The 25,809-nt window shown below is 38.9% G+C and overlaps 1 protein-coding gene across 9 annotated transcripts in view; it reads right to left on the bottom strand.

The window, feature by feature from the left end:
• Window positions 1–25,809, bottom strand: part of CUX1 (cut like homeobox 1) — a 389,353-nt gene that overhangs the window by 189,007 nt on the left and 174,537 nt on the right. For all 9 annotated transcript variants that reach the window (XM_038375270.2, XM_038375268.2, XM_038375267.2 and 6 more), the window contains exons 5-6: window positions 10,688–10,825; window positions 2,079–2,202 (exon numbers count right to left, since the gene is read on the bottom strand). In XM_038375270.2, coding sequence (XP_038231198.1) covers window positions 2,079–2,202; window positions 10,688–10,825 — 262 coding nt within the window. The remainder of the gene's footprint in view (window positions 1–2,078; window positions 2,203–10,687; window positions 10,826–25,809) is intronic.

Here is a 25,809-nt window from a genome sequence, read left to right as displayed (position 1 = left end):
TGTTGCTATAAATGATATCCTCAATAGATCTGACTGCTGTTTCATCATAATTGCAATGGATTTTAAATGCAACAGTATTAACTACCCTGTAAAAAAAACTACGTACATTTCAAAACAAATATTACATTATTTCCTATATAACACGATCAGACCTTTCAATATGCTCACATTTCTTATGTCCATATGCAACATTCCCTTGTTTGTGTCAGTTACAGCACATGCTTTCATGTCACTTGCCCATACAGTCACCAGACTCTTTGCTAAAGGCTTCTGGAGACTTTTACCTATTCTGCAGATTTTAAATAGTGATGATAGTGCATAAAGCGCCCAGCATCCTAAACGTCTCCCTGGGGAACATGTTTAAAAAAATCCTGTTCAGACAAAATCAATGAAAACTTTCTAACTGTCACAGATCTTGAGTATTATTTTGTATGTTTACATATTCTCTGACACAATAATTTTAAACCAGACAATACATTTTCTTGTTAACAAGTTTGATAGAAAAGTATCTCTGGAAAGAAACTCAAGTCAAAAGTTTATTTTTTCCCTCCATATTAAACTATATAATTTTAGGTTGTGTTTTGTAGTCAAAAAGCACCTCTAACACACACTCTTTTCTGTAATTTACCTTCCACTGAACTGTCATTACATATACATAAAAATAAAATTTACATACATAAAAACAAACTGGATTTGATAGAAACAAGAAACGTTGATTCTATTATACAACAAAAAGTAACTATAAAATTCTGATTTTAAAAAGTATCTCCCAGTTCACATGTAGCTTCATCCCACTCCTACCTTAATCTAAATGATCAATCCAACCACCCACACAAACAGCCTAGGAAAATGGTAAGCCTTTAAGTATGTACTGAAGATTTGCAGATCCAGGCACTGTTGGACTAAGGGAGGAGTACCTGAGTTGAGGGTTCATCACTGAAAAACAACCTGTTAACACTCCCCTTCTATAATGTACAGTCTAACTTCGCTGACAGCTGATCTAAATTATAGAAAAGGTTTTTAGCATTCCATTTTGCTAGCTTTTGAAAAATTGGAAATGCTTCCAAGTTTGCTTTAAAAAAAATCAATAATTAAGTGAGAAATTAATTACATATTATTTTGACATATAGGAGCACGCAAACTCTTTTCAAAATTAAGTTCTGAGTGAGAGCCACAGAGCTCTGCGAGATTCCTGTTACCATGCAAGTAGGTAACCGTATTGTTGGGTACAATATTTCTTCTTAAAATGTTCTGTGTTGAATTGATGTACAATGGTACTGTGACACAAAAGACTGACTGAATTACACTGTCAGCTAATGGAGAAAGATTGGCGTCACAAAGGACAATCCAACTAATGAAGAATAAAAGTAGGATTGCACTCTTTTGAAAGTAACACCCCAAATACATCAGAGGAGTGAATCATAGAATATCAGAGTTGGAAGGGACCTCAAAAGGTCATCCAGTCCAACCCCCTGCTCAAAGCAGGACCAACTAAATCATCCCAGCTAGGGCTTTGTCAAGCCTGACCTTAAAAACTCTAAGGAAGGAGATTCCACCACCTCCCTAGGTAACGCATTCCACTGCTGCCGAGCCAGTCGGTCCCCAGCCTGTAGCGGTGCATGGGATTCTTCTGTCCTAAGTGCAGGACTCTGCACTTGTCCTTGTTGAACCTCATCAGATTTCTTTTGGCCCAATCCTCTAATTTGTCTAGGTCCCTCTGTATCCTATCCCTACCCTCCAGCGTATCTACCACTCCTCCCAGTTTAGTGTCATCTGCAAACTTGCTGAGGGTGCAATCCACGCCATCTTCCAGATCATTAATGAAGATATTGAACAAGAATAGGTCCTTGTTTCACTTATACACTTGCACAATTGTCTTTCTGTGTAAAGTTGAGTATCAAATGATTGTCTCAAACACATAAATCACTAGAATGATTCAGTGTATGAGCTGTCTCAATGAACTGAAGGAAGGACCCTATTTGGAAAGATTAAGCTTTAAGATTAAGATTAATCATAATTAAGAAAATTATGATTTCCTTCCCTCCATACAACACCTACACACACACACAAACACTCACCTCTCCTTCTCTGCAAAGTCATTTTGTAATTTTTGTTCTTTTTCAAGGGCTATATTCTCTGCTTGGTTCTTCAGGGTCTGTTCATATTCTCTGATTTTCTCTTTAAGCGCTTTTATTGTAACCTCTACAGAAAAACAATAGGCAAAGAATGAGTTTACACAGCTTCATGTGGCTACAAGAATACAAGGCTCCCTTTACCCTGTAGGCTCAGTGTGTTTTAAAATTTAGCTCTTCAATTTTGACACAAAATCAATGGATATGAGTCCCTTCAGAGACCTTTTACTCCCTAAATGTTAAATTGAACTTTAAACGTTTAGGTTGAGAAGGATCAATGGATTTTGCTGGGAAGCAGAGCTAGGGTTTCTATAACATGACTGAAAAACAATCAATTGTAAAATATAATATCACCTTATTAACTAGTCTCAAATTAGCTCTCTGCTGAGTGGAGATAAATAAAGTCCCACTGTGGATTTAAGTATGAATTTACACAAATAGTTCATTCATATTACTGTGCTCATGTAAAAAGAAGCAATTTTAATATGGCTCTTGTACAGATTCAGTGTTTTATTAATTGAACACACACCAGCTTCACAACTGATGAAAAATATGGCAGTTAGAATTTAACTGCTGTGTTAACACATATATCAAATTTAATAGACAAACTGGAATCCTTAATATTTTGGTTACAGTAACTGACATTGTCACTGAGACTCTCACTCCACCACATCGAATGGCAGAATTCTTTATGCCTTAAGGCTTACAATAGGAAAGCAAGACACGGACCAAGACTGGTGTGCTTTGCAACAAAAGGGAGTCTGGAAAGGAACCATATTTAGAGAAGACTCATAAGCTGACAATACTTTGATGCTGCCAGGGAGAGATGTAGCAGTCCAAGAAGCGATATTATTAGCAATATTGGTGAAAGGAGAAAAATACTACCAGGTGCAAAAAAACTGTCCATAAACAAATTGGAAAGACAAATGGCACTATAAAAATTAAAGCCTACAGTTTGAAATTGATCTAACTTATAGCATGCAAAATTAGGTTAATGGAATTTTATTATAAAATCAGAATAAGTGAGATCAGAATCTTGGTGTAGGGAGCACAGAGGGAAAAGTCAGAGCCATTGTGACCAACTAATAGGGAAGAATTGAAATGATAACAAAGGCATATAACCAACCACCGGCTTTTGACTAAATATGACGGTCTAAAATTTTTTAGACATTTAAAAAAAAAATCTCAGGCTCATTAAATCATGTCTTGCCTGGTGTCCCTTTTTACCATATTGATCAATTGTATTCTTGAAAATCCAAGGGAAAATTCTTCCTTCAGACCTGCAAAGTAGATCTGAACATTGATATTTTCTTGGATGTGCAGAGTTGGTATTTGCCATTTGGACTGGAGAGAATTTTACCCTAAATATTTTCATCACTAAAATGTAAGAAAACAAAATGAACTCAGTAATAGAGAACTTAATTCAGCACTGGAACGAGTAAGTGCAATTCCACTAAGGACCATGAGAGCTGTTCCTGCTTGCACCCTGAGACTTTAAAAGAAAAAAGTACTAAAATGCCTGACTCATTCAAACCTACATAGATATGAAGTACCCCCAGTAAAGGGTCATGATTTAGGCCCAAACCCTGTTCACATCTATACTCACTTGAGTAGTCCTAGTGAAGTCAATGGAATTACTCCACTCCAGGAAGCAAGAACCTTCTTTGTAATCTGTGCTGGCTAAAGCTCAATAAGCAATTACAGAAATACCACTTCTGGGGGATAGCACTTACAGGAACAGGAAAGTTTTGAGAGGGAGTTCTCCAGGTTAAGGAGGAGAGGTTACATATCCTTGTGTGAGCGTCTCAGTTTGTTTGTTTTTGTCTGCTTGCTTGCTTGCCATGTGCTTGGTAGATTGACAAATATAGCGTGGTCTGTTTTGGGGGCTGTGTGCTGAGTTAAGCAGCCTGCTAGGCTAGGCTGACAGCTTACTAATGAGCCTCCCGCCTGCTATCCTCTGAACCCTAACCCCTTTAAAATCCCTTGACAAGGAGGCAGGGCTAACCCCCCCCCCCCCAAAAAAAACCCCTCCAAACTAAACAAAAACAAAACACACAAACAAAAAAAGCCCTGCAAGAGTAAATATAATGCAGGCAGAAATCCAGGAGCAGATTAGGGGCTATCTAGTTTATCACACTGAATGTGGCATGTTCAATTATCTGCCTTGTGGACAGGTGGCATGTGTGTGCATGCAGTGCAAGCAGCTCTTGGCCCCCACAGACACAGTACAGGCTCTGGAGGCCAGAGTGGCTGAACTGGAAGAGCTAAGAGAAACAGAGGAACATAGACAAGACTTTCAGGCACACAATAGAGTGGTCCCAACCCCAATCTGACAGCCTCTGTACTGTTAAAGAGGATGAAAATCTCAGGTAAGGAGTGCATAAGGATGAAGCAGAAGGAAACAATCCTATTGTTAGGTTTCAGAGTAGCAGCCGTGTTAGTCTGTATTCGCAAAAGGAAAAGGAGTACTTGTGGCACCTTAGAGACTAACAAATTTATTGGAGCATAAGCTTTCGTGAGCTACAGTTCACTTCATAAGTGAGCTGTAGCTCACGAAAGCTTATGCTCTAATAAATTTGTTAGTCTCTAAGGTGCCACAAGTACTCCTTTTCTTTTTGCGAATCCTATTGTTGAGACCCTCCTTCCAGATTATGTAATGGTATCCTCTCACACTGAGGCTATCCCTCCAGGGCAGAGAACAGTTATTAGAAAGAGACAGGTAATAGTGATGGGGATTTGATCATCAGAAGAGAAGGTTACTCATCTTGTGCAATAACTGAGGTTCTTCGAGATGGTTGTCCCTGTGGGTGCTCCACTTTACATGTCTTGACACACTGAGCTTGTAGTTGGAGATTTGTGATAGCAATGCCTGGTTGGGCCGCACATGCGCTGTTGCCATCTTGCGTCATTCTGAGCGGTGACACAGTGGTGCACAACCAACCATTCCTCAGTTCCTTGTCTACCTCAGAGAATCGATTTTAAACTCCAAAGTAGAGGGGGTGATGCATGGAGTGAAAATTATGGTAATTTTCTGGCAATATGGTAATAATTATGGTAATTTTCGCTCCATGCATTTGAAGAAGTGGGTTTTTTACCCATGAAAGCTTATGCCCAAATAAATCTGTTAGTCTGTATCCACAAAAACAACGAGGAATCTGGTGGCACCTTGAAGACTAACACGGCTACCCCTCTGATACCAAAAACTCTAATCTATCTAACAAGAAAGAGAGGGTGCCGCTGATCCGTCTGACTCAGTCTAAAGATGGTAGAGAAGGAACTGAGGGATGGCTGCACACCGCTATGTAACAGCTTGGAATGGTGCAAGAAAGCATCAGCTTTCCGGTCACTGCTACCACAAATCTCCAATTACAAGTATATGGCATCAAAAAACCTAAAGTGGAGCACCCACATTATCAAAGAAGAAATATAGATACCTGGGTTTGTGATGACCAGGAGAACCTCATACTAAATTGCCTGTCAGGTGCAAAGGCTGTGGATCTCACGAGACATCTAGACAGATATATGTGCAGTGCTGGGTAGCAGCTAATGGTTGTGGTTTATGTAGGTACCAATGACACAAGAAAAGGCAGGCGAGAGATCCCAGAGGCCAAATTCAGGCTGCTAGGCAAGGGATTAAAGTCCAGGACCTCTGAAGTGCTTACAGTTCCATGTGCAAGGCCAGAAAGAGAGGCAGAACTGCAAGGTCTCAATGCATGGATGAGATGACAGTGTAAGGAGGACAGTTGTAGGATTATTACAATCTGGGGAACCTTTTGGAAAAGAAGGAACCTATATAGGAAGGACAGGCTCCACGTAAACCAAAATGGAACCAGACTGCTTCACTGGAGATTTTCAAAAGGAGACTGGACAGCCATCTGTCTTGGATGGTTTAGACACAACAAATCCTGCATCTTGGCAGGGGGTAGACTGGATGACCCTGGCAGTCTCTTCTAACCCTAAGTTTCTATGATTCTATGTAAAATTAAAAAGTTGTAGAGGATTTTTTAAACAAAGGGCTGGGGGAAAGCTGACATATGGAGAAGCACATGGTTCGGGCACAGACATCCCTTAGGGATGAATTTATTAATGGGAGAACGCTATATCCTAGTAAACAGGATACAAAAGAAGCTGGTAAGTATAGGTAGGAGCTAGTGAGGAACAATCAAACACAAAAGAGTCCCATTTAAATACAACACCTAAAGGCAAGCAACTGAATATTAACAAAATGCACAAGTGCTTTTATAAGATGGGTGTACCAGAGTGCCTGGTATTAATCAAGGATAATGATATAATAGGCATTGTGGGAACTTGGTGGCATGAGGATAATCAATGGGACAGAGTAATCCCATGGTACAAAATATATAGGAATGACAGAGAAGGTCATGCTGGTGGGGGAGTGGCACTATATGTGAAAGAAAGCATAGAGTCAAATAAAAGTAAAAACTTTAAATGAATCAAATTGTACCATAAAATCTTTATTGATAGAAATTCCATGCTTGAACATTAAGAGTATAGCAGGAGGAATATACTACCAACCACCTGACCAGAATGGTGACAGCAACTGTGAAATGCTCAGGGAGATTAGAGAGATTGAAAAAGCAGATGCAGCAATAATAACGGAGGATTTCAAGTATCCTCAAATTGATGGGGTGTGTGTCTCCTCAGGGAAGGATGCAGAGAGAAAATTCTAGACACCACAGATGGTGCTCGTGGAACCCACAAAAGGGAGAGGAAATTCCTGATTTAGTCCTAAATGGATCACAGGATCCCAGTCTAAGAGGTAAATAGAGATGAGCCGCTCCGTAATAGCAACCACAATGTAATTAAATACAACATCCCTGTAAGGGGCAACATTCCAAAAGAAACCCATCACAGCAGCACTTCACTTCAGAAAGGGGAAGTACATAAAAATGAGGAAGCTAGTTAAACAGAAATTAAGGAATAGTCACAAGGTGAAATGCCTGCCAACTGCATGGAGACTGAAAACAGCAAAATAGAGGCTTAAACTAAATGCATATCTCAAATGCCACAATGGTTAACCAACAGAGTAAAAGAGGCAGTTATTGGCAAAAAGACAGCCTTTAAAAATTGGAATTCTAATCCTAATGAGGAATATAGAAAGAAGCAATCAAGTGTAAAAGTACAGGAAGGCAGGCTGAGAAAGAATCTGAAGATCCACTAAGCTAAGGACACAAAAACTAAGAGCAAAAAACGTTTAAGTACATCAGAAAAAGGAACCCTACCCAACAGTCAGTGGGACCATGTGATAACTGACATGCTAAAGGAGCAATCAAGGAAGACAAAGCCATTGTGGAGAAGCTAAATGAATTCTTTGCATCGGTCTTCACTGCAGAGGATGTGGGGGACATCCCCACACCAAGTCATTTTTTTAGGTGCCAAAACTGAGGATCTGTCCCAGACTGAAGTGACAACAGAGGTGGTTTTGGAACAAATTGATATATGAAACAGTAATAAGGCACCAGGACTAGATAGTATTCACCCAAGAATCCTGAATAAGCCTCTATACCAGATGACTGGAAGATAGCTAATGTAATGCCTATTTTTAAAAAAGGATCCAGAGGAGATCCTGCCCATTACAGGCTGGTAAGTACCAGGTAAATTTGTTGAAACTATAATAAAGAATAAATGCATCAGATAATAGATAAACATATGATATGTTGGAAAGAGTCAACAAGTACATGAACAAGGGTGATCCATTCAATATAGTGTTGTTGGACTTTCAGAAAGCCTTTGACAAGGTCAAACACCAAAGGCTCTCAAGCAAAGTGGGCAGTCATGGGATGAGAGAAGATCCTCTAATGGATCCATAACTGATTAAAAGATAGGAAACAAAGGCAGGTAGGAATAAATGGTCAGTTTTCACAATAGAGAGAGTTCCCCAAGGATCTGTATTGGGATCTGTGCTGTTCAACATATTCATAAATTAACTTTAAAAAGGGGGTGAACAAAACTGGCAGACATTACAAAATTACTCAAATTAGTTAAGTACAAAGCTGATTGCAAACAGTTACAAATGGCTCTCACTAAACTAAGGGACTGGATGACAAAATGGCAGATGAAACTCAGTGTAGATATATGCAAGTAATGAATATTGGAAAACATAATTCCAACTATACATACAAAATAATGGGGTCTAAATTAGCTGTTACCACTTAAGAAAGAAATCTTGGAGTCATTGTGGATAGTTCTCTGAAAACATCCACTCAATGTGCAGCAGCAGTCAAAAAAGTTAACAGAATGTTAGAAACCATTACGAAAGGGATAAATAAGACGACAGAAAATACCATAATGCCACTATACAAGTCCAACAATACTGTGTGCAGTTCTGGTCACCCCATCTCAAAAACAGATAATAGAATCATAGAAGATTAGGGTTGGAAGAGACCTCAGGAGGTCATCTAGTCCAATCCCCTGCTCAAAGCAGGACCAACCCCAACTGAATCATCCCAGCCAGGGCTTTGTCCCTTTGTCCAGCCAGGGGCTTAAAGACCTCTAAGGATGGAGATTCCACCACCTCCCTAGGTAACCCATATCAGAGTTGGACTAAGGGGGGGACATGAGAGAGGTCTATAAAATCATGAATGGAATGGAGAATGTGAATAGGGAAGTGTTATTTACCCCTTCACATAACACAAGAATTAGAGGTCACCAGATGAAATTAACAGGCAGAACATTTAAAACAAAGAAAAGGCAGTACCATTTCATACAATGCACAATGTTAACCTGTGGAACTCACTGCAATGGAATTTTGTGAAGGCCAAAAGTGTAAATGGCTTCAAAAAAGATCCATCAATGGCTATTATAGCCAAGAAGGTCAGGGATGCAATCCCATGCTCCAGGTATCCCTAAACCTCCAACTGACAGAAACCATCAGGCACAGACCACTGTCAGAAACAGGATACTGGGCTAGACAGACCACTATGGCCATTCTTATGTTTTTAACTTCATGTAAGGCCATGTACTACCCATCTATGGAAAGAAATCAAAAACACCATCAACTACTAACAGGACTCTGTAGATCATTCCTAACACATTCAGACCATTTCAATTTAAATACGGCGTAGAACTGCAATTCCAGAGTGAAACACTGATCAAAGAGGATTTGGTACATGAATGAAATAAATGTATATAGCATAAAAAAGCCACTCATAATAAATACAAATTTTGTAGTTGCATTAGAGGGCCTGGTCCTGCAAAGTGCTGACTTCCCTCAGCTCCCATTGGTTTCAAGATCACAAGCTCTTCATGACATGTCCTTCTACATGTTTGCATGACATTTAGCATAATGGGCCTTGATCCTGACTGAAGTATTTAAGTGCTATGCCTGTCAAAATAAATAAATAAATAGCAAACAACCGGAGTTGAAGGTTCTTTACATTTTCCAAGATCAGGTCCCAAGCTCCTAAACGAAGGTGGTCAAAATGCATGACCAATTGAGTGCCACAAAGTGAAATGTGGTTGTGTCTCTACTTTTATCAAAGTAGCACAACTGCCAAGAGTAGAGCTCCCAGTATGCAATGTTACATCTATTGCAGTCCAGTCTGAAAACCTGCATGCTGAGGGACCTGCAGTCTCAATGGGCCACTCCCTTCATATTAAAGAGAGAGGTGGCTGTAACATGCACCTTTTGCTGCAATTTAGGTTCAGCATATTATGCCCCAGTAAACTGTCAATGAGACCTCTAGCTGGGCAATGTTTGGATCCCCAAGTCTTACATGATAAACAAAGCCTACTCTCCCATGTGGTAGAACAATTTGCTGCTAGTGTAACTCAGAATTGGATATTTACAAGGAAACCACAAGTTGTGTGTAAAGGGAAATAGATTTTTAGAGTGAGCATATTTTGTTTCCTGGTGCAGGAAGCACGTTTTCTGAAAGGCAAGAAAGTTTGGGTATTTTCAGAGACAGCAGGTTTTTGCACCTTAGATAATAGTCTTTTCATGTACCGTGGTCACCTTAAAAAATTTGCCAACTGCCTTAAAAAATGAAACATTACCTCGGTATTTGCACTATTATCTGGGCATTCCCTGTAGTACTTATATAGAATTCTGCAAGCACCGAGGTAACTTTACTAATTTATCTGAGGAAAAATTGAGCAGAGAAGATATACTTTTTAAAAAACAAAATAAAGTTCTTAATATATAGTGGATTAAAAAAAATACTTGTTTGGTCTTAGACCAGTCTTACTATAATCTCAGTATTTAATGACTGCTATGTAACTTCAGTACGCTAGCTGGATCACTACTAGGTAGTGCTGAAGGCAACAACAGAATGCTTAAAAGAAGACTGTCCAGCTATCACATGATACTATAGGAAAAGTTCTAAAGGAAATCCTGTTGGTCCAGTCAAAGTAAAATAGTCATATGCAGACATGCAAATTTCAAAGTGGCTATAAGCATGCAATAGTCTTCCTTTATTAAATACCAATATATCTGTGCACACTAATGTTATGAAATACAATTAGGGCTAATCCTAATATTCTTCAAACAGTTAGAATTACAATCTGAGAGAAAGAGTGCAATTTTTTCCACCTACCTTGATTTTTCACTTCAGCAAATTCCTTGTTGTATTCCTCTAGAGTTTCCCTAAGTTTCTGGTTCTCTGTTTCAATATCATGCATGCGCTGGACTTTCAGCTGAAGCTGCTGTCCTAGATCCAGAGCTGGAACTGGATCTAAATAATAAAAAGACAACAACAACACCGCTATAGCTTTAGTAGCTCAGAATCCTGAAATTCTTTGTGGAGGAATTCTCCTTCTTCCTTAAAATGACATTCTAAAGATCATTTGCAGTGTTGTTGTAGTAAAGCCTAGGTCTTATTTACTTTCCTCTACTTTCCCATGTGTTTTTTGAAAATTATATACAATTTTTTATATTTAGGCTCTCCATTATTTTCTAAATGATTAATAGTATCTTTTTAAAGTGATAGAAAGTATTTTGACAGCAACTTTAAAATGACACATACTAAAGAGGCATGAAAGTCTCAAGATCTAATCTTTTTTCATGAAAAAGATATTAATGTACAAGATGTTCTTTTGTTGAGTAAAATCAACAAAAATTATATTAATTACTGATTAATGGAGTCCTTTAAATACCTCCCCTTTCAAAGAACCATACTTTTGAATAAGCTTGTACCATTCCATAAGGCCCTCAGCCATAAGGCACAAACAAGTACAGCTGTGGGGATCTGTGAAAGATCTGTTATTTGATATCAGAATCTCTTGTGTGAATATGATTACAAACCTTTGGCTCATTCTCTATCATAGTGACATTTACTAGTACACAACTGATGTGAATGCTAATAAAATTTAATTCTGCTAATTGGAGATTTTATGGTACTTATTCTCTATTTTTTTAACACAATAAATTAAATACAAATTTGAAACACTTTATATATGTTCTCCTATTGTCAATTCTATCAATTTCTATTCTGCTAAAAACACAGTTACAATACACCTGCCATATACAGATAGAGAATTTATTCTGGGATCTCAGCTTCCCAGTCAGTGTTGGAAAATGCTGGAGTCCAATGGACTTATAAAAAATTATTGAATGCATTTCTGCTATGGGCGCCAGCATCACTTGTGAAATGGCTGCAAAAATTTAGTCTCCTGTTGAGGAATGCTAAACACTAAACTCAATGGATCAACAACAGTATATATTATGGAGTTCACTTAATTTTCAAACACCGTAGTCATTAATTTTTCAGACCACCCTCAGCCTCTAGAAACATAGTAAGTCTATTGTACCTCTGTTAACACATTAAGCATGAGCCTGTGTGTTTTTCAATACGCCAGCGTTGTTTCACAGTTTATAAAAGAACAGTGCTGGGTTATGTTGAATTCAGGGACATCATAAGTAGCAGTATACTGCATTTTGTTATTTAGTTTCTCAACAGCTTATGACATTACCTTCTTCATAATATAAAATCTAGGCTGCTTGTCATCTATTCTCTGTACATACATTCATAGTTTATGACTACATAGATTTTTCATTTATGTTTTTAGGCCAAATACTTTTCATTATTATCATCTCTATTAAAATATTTGTAATAAATCAAATTTAAAATGTTATTGTGGCAGGTATAGGGGGTCTGGATAAGGAATTATACATAAAGTTGAAGTTATAGCAGCACTGAGAAGTCCCTACAATATTTATACACAGTCCAGTTAAGATGCACAACATAAATCTTCTCCCATACAGCCAAAACAACCATTACCTAGAACGACCATTTTGTCACATTTCCTCAGTCCAGTATTTCTCCAGCAAAGTCTGTTCAGCACTTTGGACTACTGATCATAAAGAAAGACTGGATGGTGTCAGCCTATTTGATTTAGGGCTATAATACAAACTTAAAAATATAGCAAGTGAGGACCTAAAACTTTATCTGTGATACTTCTATAAAATACTATTAACATTTGTGCTAACAGGCCTAAAATACCATGGCCAATACAAACTGTATTTATAAGAACCAGTGTTTGTACACTGCCTTCTATCCCCATGATTTTTAAAAACATTTTTAGTACATTCATTTTTAAAACCAAGGATACGAACAAGACGCTGTAACAATGCGGAGTCTGGTGGCACCTTACAGACTAACAGATTTATTTGGGCGTAAGCTTTCATTTTCACTCCATGCATCTGAAGAAGTGGGTTTTTTACCCATGAAAGCTTACGTCCAAATAAATCTGTCAGTCTTTAAGGTGCCACCAGACTGCTCATTGTTTTTGTGGATACAGACTAACATGGCTACCCCTCTGATAGTTGGCACCATACAAGACACTGTCTGCTCCAAATAAACAATTTTCTAGACTGAAATTAGGAAGGAATTCAAAGACATATAAAAATAACACATGCATTATAAAAAGTGAATAATGACTAAACCTTTAGTCAAATTTTCAATCCCTGTAAAGCATTATACTGTAAATAAAAATTCATGCAACCTCATAATTATTCATCAGGACATGTATATTTAATTTAGCTCTATTAAAGGTTAATGCTAAAGTAGCAAACAGTCACAGAATGATCAAAATGTAAAAAGAGTCTCCCATGCATTAAATTTCAAACTTTACTATAGCTTAGTTGACCAACTAAAAGCCTGCAGCCTTAGAATATTGTTTTGGGATTTGTAAAAGGCATTGCCAAAGTACCTCTTAGGCTTAATTTATAAACAAAACTAATTACTGCATGACAACATAATGACTATGACTTGTTTTGGCTAGAGAGTCAAACAATTAATTTATGTATCTCAAACCCCAAAGTGCATTTTAAACTTTAGAAATCACAGCTTTTTGGTCTTCTTAATTATCTCCAACAATATTTAAACTTCACATAAGCATTACTGTGTTCAGTGTAAGCACCGCAATCTGAAATCTTTGATGTTATATTTTCCTTCTTGATTGGTGTGAGGGGGTTTTGGGGGGGGGGGGGGGGACCAGAACTTGCACATATAAAAGGCTGTCTTTTTATGTTACGCAGATTTCATATAATTTAACAGGAGGTCATTGACATTTGAAGGAACTGAAATGAAATGGTGATAGTGTACAGAAAGCAGCAAAGACAAGGTTCCAAATAAGGGAGTGCTTTTTCTCTAATCTCCAGTACAGCAAAACCTTGCTAATCGACACTAGTAACTGAAAGACTCACTGTAAATGACAATTTTGCAAGCTAGAGAATAAGACTCAAATCAAGAGTCTGGTGCCCCGCCTGGACACAGAGCTGACAAGAAGGTGGGGAAAGAGAGGAAATGCTTAAATCGCTAGTATACAAAAATGCCTACAAATCATTACCACCTGGCATTAGTTTGGTGAAAGGTGAGTTGAGATACCTGCTTTTATGCTAAACCTTTCATTTTATTATGACCTCATCTTCCAATTCCCCATACCCATTTTTTCTGTCTAATCCACTTCTTGCATCCTTACACCAAGACAGAAACTCATCTTTATTTCTATTTGTTTAGTGCCTAGCACAATGGGGCCCTGATCCTTGACCGAGCATCAGACATAGTACCATAATAGAAATACTAAATAATAGTCAAAACTATTCTTCGATGCCACTCAAGCTCTGAGGATGGATTAGTGTCCACAGAGCTCACCCTTCCCCTAACCTTTCCATGTGCTGCCCTCTCAGTGCTGCTTCACAAGGAGCTCACTCTGAGCAGGTCTCCCCGGCCACACACATGGCAGACCTGCGTGAATGCACAGGTGTGCAGCTACAAATGAGGCTCTGGTCAAGAAGGAGGGGGCTGGATATGCCTCTGAATGAACAAAGACATGCAAAAAGCAACTGTGTTAACTTTGGACAAATGCAGTGTCGCTTTCCTGGCAGATAATACTTCACAATGTACTAGTTAATGCACACTAGTGTATTTTGTTTAAAAAAAAAAAAACAATGGAGTCAAATTAATATAAGGCCTTAATAACAGGAACTGCTGTCAAACCACTTCTGAGAGGGGAAAGAACACCAAATTTTTGGTGGAGTTTATAAATGTGTGGACGAGCCAGGTTCTATTGTGCATATTTTAAGAGCAGGGTTTTAAAGTAAAAGAAAGGTGGATCTCAATAAAACAATACACTGCATTACCAGCCTGAAGTAACATTTCAGCAATAGCTATAACATTTTAACACTTAGACCAAATGTAAACTCTGCCATAGTACCACAAAGTAAAACTGGACCATCACTGAACAGATGAATTTCCAAACTGAGTTTTCTTCAAAAACAATTCTCCATGCATTGTACAAGCTGGAAAAAAACCACAGATCTTAATAATTCAATATAACTGTTTACACAAAGAGCACTGTGGGTAATGTTGTCCTCCCCTGTCATTAGGCAGAAGATGAATGCACCCCCTTGTGAATGCTGTTCATGCGATGACATCACGCTCCTGCATGCGTTACTTTTCACCAGGGCACTCTAGGCTAATGTAATCATATGATTATATAATTAACCCAGCTGTCTCATTAGGAAAATCAACTGGAATTCAGGGCATAATTAGTCATACAGCAATTAGCATGCTGATGAGCAACTGATGAAAAGCTGTCTAGATATTGAATATGCTGGGACCACCTTATTTATTTAAAAAGGAAAAGAAAAAAGCACCTCAGCAGAAAAAAAAATAAGATCAATTTTAAGAAGTTAATCTTTAAAAATATTTCTCCGATAGTACTTGTTTGAAAAGAAGAGAAGTGAAAAAAATAGTGAATAGTGAAATAATTTTAAATCATGCAAACAGACTTCAGAAGTAAAAATCAATTGTGCCCTATATTATGTAGATCTTCCCTATTTAAAATTAATTCTTCCATCTGCAAACTAATACAAGATACAGAAACTAATACAAAGCCAGACTGGAAAGGTAAATCCTATCAACTAGGACAGAAAAACTGTCACTGTTTAAATTTACAATTCACACAGTATTGGCCAACCCTTAACTATCCCTGATACTATTAAAAAAAAATTGAAGACATTTGCATGGCTTGAGATTTCTTTATAGAAACTGCTTTACCGAGCCTTGAGATTGTACCTGAAATGTGAGAAGTGATGGTCACTTGACGGCTCAGCAAACATAACAGCGTCCTAGCCATTTCTGGTATACAGCCACATTGTTTCTTATATTTAAAAGATTTTGTAGGTGGCTAATTGGTATTATGGAAAATGGGAACTCCTAACCACAGACGGCATGAGTTATAAAGTGCTCCCTAGACTCAACCATAGGGACTGATTCCTGTTTTGCCAACGAGAGAGAATTGGAATGTATGGAATGGAGTACGTTCAACAGGATCAGGACAATGTTCTCTGTGAATTTTAAGTTTCCACACAAAGCTTTCACATCAGCATGACTGTGGACTTAAAATTTCTGCAAGAGTAACGTGCTAAAACACAGGTCACTATAGATTTCAGATGTGTCTACATATGTTATAGGATTTAATTTTGTGCCACAGTGGTAGTGTTAAAATATTCACACTTGCACCATTTCTAACAGTAACTAGTAATGTAATACCTGGGTTGAAATGTACAGGAGAAATGAGTGGATTACCAATATGTTGCTACGACAGGAAAGATACAAATAATAAACCTTTAAAACTAATCATAAGCCTCTAATTTAGGGGTTTACTGGTGCACTTGTTCAGGGACATACAGAAAAAAAAAGTGTACACCACTCCATACTTAAGAACAGAAAATCAGGTTTCCCATTTTATTTGGTTTAGTAATGAAAATCTGAACCACCTTATAAAAACTTGTTCACCTGATATTTTAGATATGGAGCTTTTGAGGTGATTTTTCAAAACAAAAGTCTGGTCTCTCTCACCCCTGCTTCCTCCTTATTACAGGCCTATAACATTGACAACAGTAAGGCAGCAAGTTATGAAACACTGCCAGAACTAGTGGCAATTAATATTTTATATAATTGGTAATGTGTTTCCTAAGGTTTGGATCTAAAAATAATACATCCAATGCACTGCAATTCTTTCAAAGAGACTATTTGTGTTGCCTGAACTATGTCTGAAGTGATGCTTTTTTAGCAATTGTTCTCAAGAAACTCCCACACAAAATGACAAGCAGTGAAAGAAAACTCCTAAATGAGTTTTTTTAAATGTACAATTACAATTAAATGTACAAAAAACCACGACAAAGCCAGTGCACAAGTTCTGCTGTGTCACACTGTCATCACCACAACGCAAAATGAGTTTTTAAATATATTGTTTTTTCCCCCCAAGCCTCATCTTTGCAACAAACATTTGTGGTGGAGGTATTCCTTAGGAATACTGTCTCTGGGTTAGTAAAGGCATGGCAATGAGTTGTACAAGGTCTGGGATGGATGGAGTAAATGCAAATGATTTCTTGGGAGATCACACGTGAAAATAATCTGAAAACATGTTTTAGAAAAATAATAATTACATTGTGGCTTTTGAATATTCAAATACCTCACAGCATACTTAATTATTCCCCTGAAAATTCAGGGGTAAACTGAAATAGCCTAGAGAGACTGAGGCAAAGATTTCATGCAATAAACTGCAGCTCTCCTCCTCTTCCCCTGTGACTCCACTAGCCTAAGGGACAGAAGAGTTATTGCCCTAATTCCATTTTGAAACAAAGCCCATCATCGCGGCACCCCCACCTCGCCCAATTTTACATAGAACATGAAAAGGTTGTGCTTTAAAACCAAGAATTATACATATCATCTGTTTTTTCCAATGGGCTGAATTATCCCTTATTTTTCCACTTTTACTAAGCAGAGCATTCCTGCCTGACTCCCAAACACACATCACCCATTCAGATTAAAACAATAGAACACTGCATAAAAAAAACCCTACAGCAGGGAATTTAAGGTGTCCACAAACAGTGGAGGGAATGACAGGTTTCAGAGTAGCAGCCATGTTAGTCTGTATCTGCAAAAAGAAAAAGGAGTATTTGTGGCACCTTAGAGACTAACACATTTATTTGAACATAAGCTTTCATGAGCTACAGCATGCATCCGATGAAGTGAGCTGTAGCTCACGAAAGCTTATGCTCAAATAAATATCTCAAAGGTGCCACAAGTACTCCTTTTCTTTTTAGTGAAAGGAATGTTAGTCTTCATTAATCAAAAAATAGCACAAGCCTAAATTCTGCAGTCATCTGAAGGCTTTAAAGCAGTGATACTCAGACCTTAATAAAAAGAAAAGGAGTACTTGTGGCACCTTAGTCTCTAAGGTGCCACAAGTACTCCTTTTCTTTTTGCGAATACAGACTAACACGGCTGCTACTCTCAGACCTTAATGGTTCAAGAGCCAAATTAGCAATCAACATTACCCAAAAGAGCCACAGTAGAGTGAATTCAGAGTTTCATTTACTGTTTTTTATATATATATATATATATATATATATATATATATATATATATAATTTTCACAGCAAAATGACTGACCAAGCATTCTACAATTGGTTAACAACATAGTAAAATATCCTGGTTAATAATTAAATCACATGGTGTTTTAATATCATGTGCTGCAAAAAGCACTAGGAGACATATTAAAGAGCCACTTGCTGCTCCTGAGCCTCAATCTGAGTATCACTGCTTTAAAGGCAAAAGAACCAACATGATTCTGCTGCTTGGAGATAAGGTCAGATATAGGATGTGGCACACTGAGAGACTGTTTCTCATGGAGCACTCTCCACAGCTTGCAGGAGGAGTGAAGTGTTGTGTGATAGGATGTGGCCAGTTGAACCATAATTGTGTGTATCCTTTAGCCATAAATTGGTTCCTAGATACCCTGGCTATTGTTTAAAATCTATCTTACCTACCAAACCTAGAATGGCTAGAGCTTCTACTGCAGCACTGGCTGCAAAGGTGCTCCAGGCCTGCCCTGACTTGAGAAGCAGCATTTCTTTTTTTGCACTAATGTTCATAAAGGTCCAACACAGAGTTTCAGTTAGCTGGGTGCATGATTTGCCCCTTAAGTTACTTCTCTTTCAAAGAAGCTACAAAAATAAAGCTTCCCACAATTTTTAAACATAAAAGTCAGATCTCCATAATTATAAATGAAATAATATTTCACAAAATTTATGAATACAATACAGCATCAGAAAAAGAACCTAATAATTCACAGGAGGAACAACCACAATTCAGAATGCTCCAGTTCAATTTCTAATATTCCAGTACGGTTGCCAACTTTCTACTCGCACAAAACTGAACACCCCTGCCCCGCCCCCTGCCCGTCCCTCCTTTGTGCCCCTTCTGAGGCCCCGCCTCCCGCTAACTCCATCCCCATTCCCTCTGTTGCTCCCTCTCCCACCCTAACCCACTTGCTCATTTTCACCAGGCTGGGGCAGAGGGTTGGGGTGCGGGAGTGGGTGAGGGCTCCAGGATGGGGCCAGGGATGAGAGATTTGGGGTACAGAAGGAGGCTCCAGGCTGGGGGGGGTGGAGCAGAGGGGTTCAGAGTATGGGAGGGGGTTCCGGGCTGAGGTAAGGGGTTGGGGTGCAGGGGGTTGAAGGCTCTGGCTCGGGGCACGGGTTCTGGGGTGGGGCCTGCAATGAGGGGTTCTTTTTGCAGGGCAGTGAGGGTTCTGGCTGGTGGTGCAGACAGGGGGGGCTGGGAATGAGGGGTTTGGGGTGCAGGAAGGGGGAAGCACCGCCTGGAGCCTGCTTACCTCAAGCAGCTCCCACCAAGCGGACTTTTAACAGCCCCGTTAGTGGTGCTGACCAGAGCTGCCAGGGTCCTGGCGTTCAGGTCGAAAACCGGACACGTGGCAACCCTATATTCCAGCAACATCTGAGGAAGTCTGAATTTACTACTTGCAGCCTAAGATCAATGCAATGCAAAGTTACAGAAAAGCACTCAAACTCTAAGACTAATTTCTCCTATTCTAAAACTATAATAAAAAAATTTGTAGTTCGTATACCCTCAACCTTTCTTCCCCTGAAAAGCATTCAGAATGTGTTTTGATAAAAAGCTCGGTCCTTATTCTACTTCAGTCTCACACTGGAGGGAAGAGGGTGTCCTCATCTGTCCTTTCACAAGTAGAATCAAGAATCCTACATCTTGCACTCTAAACTCTAGCATTGCCTGCAGCATTGGATACCCCGATAGGAGTAGTAGCGGGCGGGTTGGGGGGAGAGCTGTGGCAACAGTCCCTGGAGCAGCATCTTTCAAAGGGTGCTGCAACTTTTACTCTCACCTGAACCTTCGCACTGCCCCCAGGAATGTTCTGTCTCTTCCCCTAAGGCACAGTCTTCCAGCCATTGCCAACATCTACATGCACCTTCTCTCTAAGTCTCCAAACCTCCACCATACCTAATGTGTCAGTTCCTGATAAATACGCAATAGAGTTCTTAAAGTGCACTCTTTAGGGATATTTTCCCTATATTATTTCAGCTTTTAGAAAGGTACGATACTTATCCAATTATTAATTCAATAGGAAAAAAAAGAGAAAAATATGTGAACTGGTATTAAAGTCAGCAAAAAGACAGTCCAAGTCCAAGCCATATATTCAGGTAACAGAAAGAGTTGTAACTAGTGAGAGTTCAGTTTCCAAACATGTGGACACCGAAGTGGGTCTTTTAATGACCATGACTCGCCAGGACTTTGTCTCTCACCTAAAAGACAGTACTTCTAGCACTGACAGTGTCTCCTAACACCATGCATTGGTCCAATACTGAGTGAGATTTTATGCTGCACCTGTAAGAGGCATATCACAATACTTGTAGCCCAGAGGGAGAGGGCTAAGGCAGACTTAAACCACCTTTGCACCCTCCCAATCCTGCGATGATCCAAAGGGTAAAGCAGACTCCAGAAAGCTGCTCTGAAAGGTGTTACGACAGCCTCCCCGGGCTTCTCATGGGATGCAGTGCTACTCTTATGTACGGTGGCCCTGCATCCCTAATGCAACCCTCAAAATCCCAACTCTGCCCTCTCCCCATCCCCTAAACCAGTGCTTGCAAGGGGGTCTATGGAAGGCAGCCTTATGGTTATGTTCCATAATACTTGTGCTGGGGGAATTCTCTCCGAGACAGAACTGGGGGTTTCAGAGTCCCTTTATTCTGCTCCAGCTCTTTTACCTGGCATAAAGCAGCTGGAACAGGAGCAACGATTTCGCCCTCAATGGGGAGGAACCACCTACTGAATCACTCGACCTGCTTCCCAAGACTGTGTTCATTTACTACCAGTCACTCATCCAAGTATTAGCCAGGCCTAATCCTGCCTAGTTTATTAGATGTTGAACATTTAAAAAGTCATTCCCTTTCTCTGTTTAGCCCTAGCACAACTCTGTTCTGCACCTGCTCTTTATACAGTTTTGCCAAATGATTGAAGATGAACCCAATTAGAAGCATTTAGAATGTACTAACTTTTTCAAACATATTTTAGTGTCCCATTTCAGAATCTTTGTAACTTGCTCGCTTGGGACCTGATTCACCCTCACTCTCATCTCTTTACCCCTTTTTAAAATGTACATACAACTGACATTACTTTATAAGCACAAAGGACAGTATGCTTATGTTATAAATAAGCAAATTCCATGGCTCTCTGACCATTTTGGTAAGTAAATTGGTGTATACACTCTTCTTTTTATCCGAGTTATCATGAATCTTTTATCTCTTGTTTAATATTATACATCGTACTTGGGAAGAAACAAATAACCAAACAAAACAATTCCAACTTCCCAACATTTATCACCTCTGGTGTAAGTGAAGGATTACTTTTGGTGTCCTTTTCTGAAAAGCACGAAATGAAGGTAATAGCATGAAACCTCCATTTCATAAGACAAACTGTCTGCTAACACCTTTAATAACTGTCGAAGCTTTTATCAGATTACAAAAGCAGCCTGTGTCTCTTCTTCCCCTTCCCTCCTCCTTTGTCCTGTTCCCTTGTTCCCATTAATTCATCCCATCCTTTCTTTACTCTACCTCACCTCTGACCTCATAAGATTTAAACAAAAACATTTTTAAATGAACCTTTAAGTTGTATCCCTTTCTCCCTCCCCACAAGCCCCATTAGCCTATCTTTCTAGATTGTAAACTCTTGGGGGCAGAACTTCCTACATGTTTGTACAGAGCATACCACATTCTTGGGCCTACCATGATATAAACAAATAAAGCATTTGAAATGGTGACCTACATGAAAGAAGTTCTCTCTAGCCAATTATAAATTCTCCAGACTCCAACATATCTGAAATTCTTAACATACTATATTGCAGTGTTGGACCTCTGTCAAAGAAAGTTAGCTTAGTTTTATCTTTAATACCCTTGACAGAGTTGTTAATATATAAAAATAAATAATAAACAAATGAGAATCATGGTATTAAGAGCTCTTTAAGAAAAAGTAGATTTTCTTTTCTGGGCATGGAAATAATTTCCTTTTGCTTATTATTGATTACTTATTATTGGTTACTTGATTAATTTTATACCATCTATTGCCAGTACTTGAATAGTGTAACTTACAGAAGAAAGCGTTATGCCAGATAGCATTCGCAGGATTGAATCATAATCAGGTATGAACAAAATACTTATGTGATTCTTTATGTGGAAGGCCCTCCCTCAACTGATCCATAAGTCCATCTTCTCCTTCAAATTTCTCCTCAAGGCCTACTCCCAATGTGGCACAAATAAAAGAAGTCAGCTAATTTATGATGACTAGATGTAAGGGTTGATAGTTGGCCCCTTAGCAATCTGCAACTGTAATATTTCATGCAAATATACGTAAGAAATTTGCATGTATTTTATTATCCTCTCCCTCCATCCTTTTTATTCCACTTGTCTTTTTTAGACTGTAAACTCTTCAGGGCAGGGACCTGTCATCAGCACACTGAAGTCCTTGTCACAGAGCGGGTTTGTGAGTGCATTAGTAGTTCAAATATTAAATGCTACTCAAATACGTTTTATTCTCTAGTTTTGTGAACTCAGCTGTTGGCATAATGCATTGACGTTAGTAGGAAGACAAAAAAACCTCCCTAATATCTTCTGTTTTCTGAGGGGGGAGGGGAAAAAAAATGAAGGGGAAAAAAACCTAGTATTTCAAAATAAGTTCCACCATTGGCACAGTTCTGACAATTCACATGATAGGAATAAATTTATATTAACTCTGTTCTATAACTGAAAAAAAGGAAGTTAAATTAGAAAAGAGTTTTTTATTTAAAAAAAATGTTTTGGTCCCCAGCAAAAAAAACAGTATATTTTTGAACAATTAAAGCGACATAAATGTACACAAAACATACTCAAGGTATACTTTGTGGGATTTAACTTTAAGAATGATGCTTTTTCAGTACACACAGGTTGATGGGGTACTTGAATAGTAATATAAATAGGTGGGAAAGGGCATAGCTATCCTTTATATGAGCAAACCATTCTATTTATAAGGGCAATTATGCAGATAAAAATGTCACTTTTTTTTCCAAATTCTTTACAGATGAGTCCAAGTGAAAATTTGCTATACAAGTCAGTAAAGAAAGTCCTCAAACTTAGCTGAATCCATAAAGGATTACATCTCGTGTTTCAGTATGGATACATTTTATGAGTAAAATTAAAATAGTAGCTGTTTTTAATTATACAAAGTGTGTACGCTATTGCTGAACAGAGGTATATACGTTTTCTTCAAGACCCATAAAACCACCTGCTGGGAATTAGACAGGTGCAATTTTTAATATGGTACTATAAAGAATACTTAATTTCTGATAAAACTGTACCCTTGTCATATAACAGGGATGTGTGATACTAAATAGCTACTCTGCAGAATTCCAGCCTTCATTCCATGCTGCATCTCTGCAGGATCATAGCATCATCAGAATGGCATAGCTTAGTGCACATTGGAAGAAAACCATAGCTACATTCTGAAACTGAAAATATGAGTAAATATTTGAGACATCAGACAGAAGTGGTAGGTCACATATGTAGGGCTAAACACAAGCAAAACACCACATGCCTGACAAAGGTGTGCTGATATCATTTAGAGAGAGAAAGGCCATACATAAACATAGAAGACCATGAAAGATGGGGAAAAACATGAAAGACTAGCACAAAATGATGGCAGTATCAGTATCAGCATTATAAGCAGCATATCTACACAAACACATCTGGGAAAGTACACAGGTGCTTCACCTTTTCACCCTGATGGATTAGATTTAATTTTCATTAAATGGTTTGTGGAAAATAAGTGCTTGCATACCTGTATATGGCCATAAAGGGATATATTGGGTTTATTCTCAATTTTTAAAATTTTTGTTCCACCATAGGCAGGGATCTAACAGCAGTCTTTCCATTCACCACCCAATCTCATTTAAAGATGAACACCAAGCAGGCTCTTCCTTCCATGAGCAGGGGGCTGGAATTAGGAGTGCGGCAGTATCCCCTGGCTTGAAGTGGCTTCCATCACATACAGAGTTAATAGCTTTCTTCAATGGCTTTCAGCACCCCCACTATAAAACTTGTTCCTATGCCACTGTCCATGAGGCATGATTTCTGGAGATTTAACTGAGGGGGGGAAACCCTGCAGTTATTACCAGCCCCACAGATTCCACTGGTTTCAGAGTAGCAGCCGTGTTAGTCTGTATTCGCAAAAAGAAAAGGAGTACTTGTGGCACCTTAGAGACTAACAAATTTAATAGAGCATAAGCTTTCGTGAACTACAGCTCACTTCATCGGATGCATTTGGTGGAAAAAACAGAGGAGAGATTTATATACACATACACAGAGAACATGAAACAATGGGTTCATCATACACACAGTAAGGAGAGTGATCACTTAAGATAAGCCATCACCAGCAGCGGGGGGGGGGGGGGGGGGAGGGAAGGAGGAAAACCTTTCATGGTGACAAGCAAGGTAGGCTATTTCCAGCAGTTAACAAGAATATCAGAGGAAAAGTGGGGGGTGGGGTGGGAGGGAGAAATACCATGGGGAAATAGTTTTACTTTGTGTAATGACTCATCCATTCCCAGTCTCTATTCAAGCCTAAGTTAATTGTATCCAGTTTGCAAATTAATTCCAATTCAGCAGTCTCTCGTTGGAGTCTGTTTTTGAAGCTTTTTTGTTGAAGGATAGCCACTCTTAGGTCTGTGATCGAGTGACCAGAGAGATTGAAGTGTTCTCCAACTGGTTTTTGAATGTTATAATTCTTGACGTCTGATTTGTGTCCATTCATTCTTTTACGTAGAGACTGTCCAGTTTGGCCAATGTACATGGCAGAGGGGCATTGCTGGCACATGATGGCATATATCACATTGGTAGATGCGCAGGTGAACGAGCTTCTGATAGTGTGGCTGATGTGATTAGGCCCTCTGATGGTATCACATCACATCAGCCACACTATCAGAGGCTCGTTCACCTGCGCATCTACCAATGTGATATATGCCATCATGTGCCAGCAATGCCCCTCTGCCATGTACATTGGCCAAACTGGACAGTCTCTACGTAAAAGAATGAATGGACACAAATCAGACGTCAAGAATTATAACATTCAAAAACCAGTTGGAGAACACTTCAATCTCTCTGGTCACTCGATCACAGACCTAAGAGTGGCTATCCTTCAACAAAAAAGCTTCAAAAACAGACTCCAAGGAAAGAATGCTGAATTGGAATTAATTTGCAAACTGGATACAATTAACTTAGGCTTGAATAGAGACTGGGAATGGATGAGTCATTACACAAAGTAAAACTATTTCCCCATGGTATTTCTCCCCCCCCACCCCACCCCCCACTGTTCCTCTGATATTCTTGTTAACTGCTGGAAATAGCCTACCTTGCTTGCCACCATGAAAGGTTTTCCTCCTTTCCCCCCCCCCCGCTGCTGGTGATGGCTTATCTTAAGTGATCACTCTCCTTACAGTGTGTATGATAAACCCATTGTTTCATGTTCTCTGTGTGTGTGTGTGTGTATATAAATCTCTCCTCTGTTTTTTCCACCAAATGCATCCGATGAAGTGAGCTGTAGCTCACGAAAGCTTATGCTCTAATAAATTTGTTAGTCTCTAAGGTGCCACAAGTACTCCTTTTCTTTTTACAGATTCCACTGTGTTCTAACCTAGCCATCTTAAATTTTCCTGTGACAGTAAGAATAGCAAAATTTAAAAAAAAAAACCTGACTGGCATACAAAATACAACGCGTATATGTAACAGGTGGGCAACGAAGGACCGTGGAGCGTGAAAGACTGCATGTATAATGTTGCTTGGGCTAACGAAGGAAAAGAAGAA

This window comes from Dermochelys coriacea, chromosome 17 (assembly GCF_009764565.3).
Source record: "Dermochelys coriacea isolate rDerCor1 chromosome 17, rDerCor1.pri.v4, whole genome shotgun sequence".
NCBI lineage: Eukaryota > Metazoa > Chordata > Testudines > Dermochelyidae > Dermochelys > Dermochelys coriacea.
This window is presented reverse-complemented; position numbering and strand designations above follow the sequence as displayed.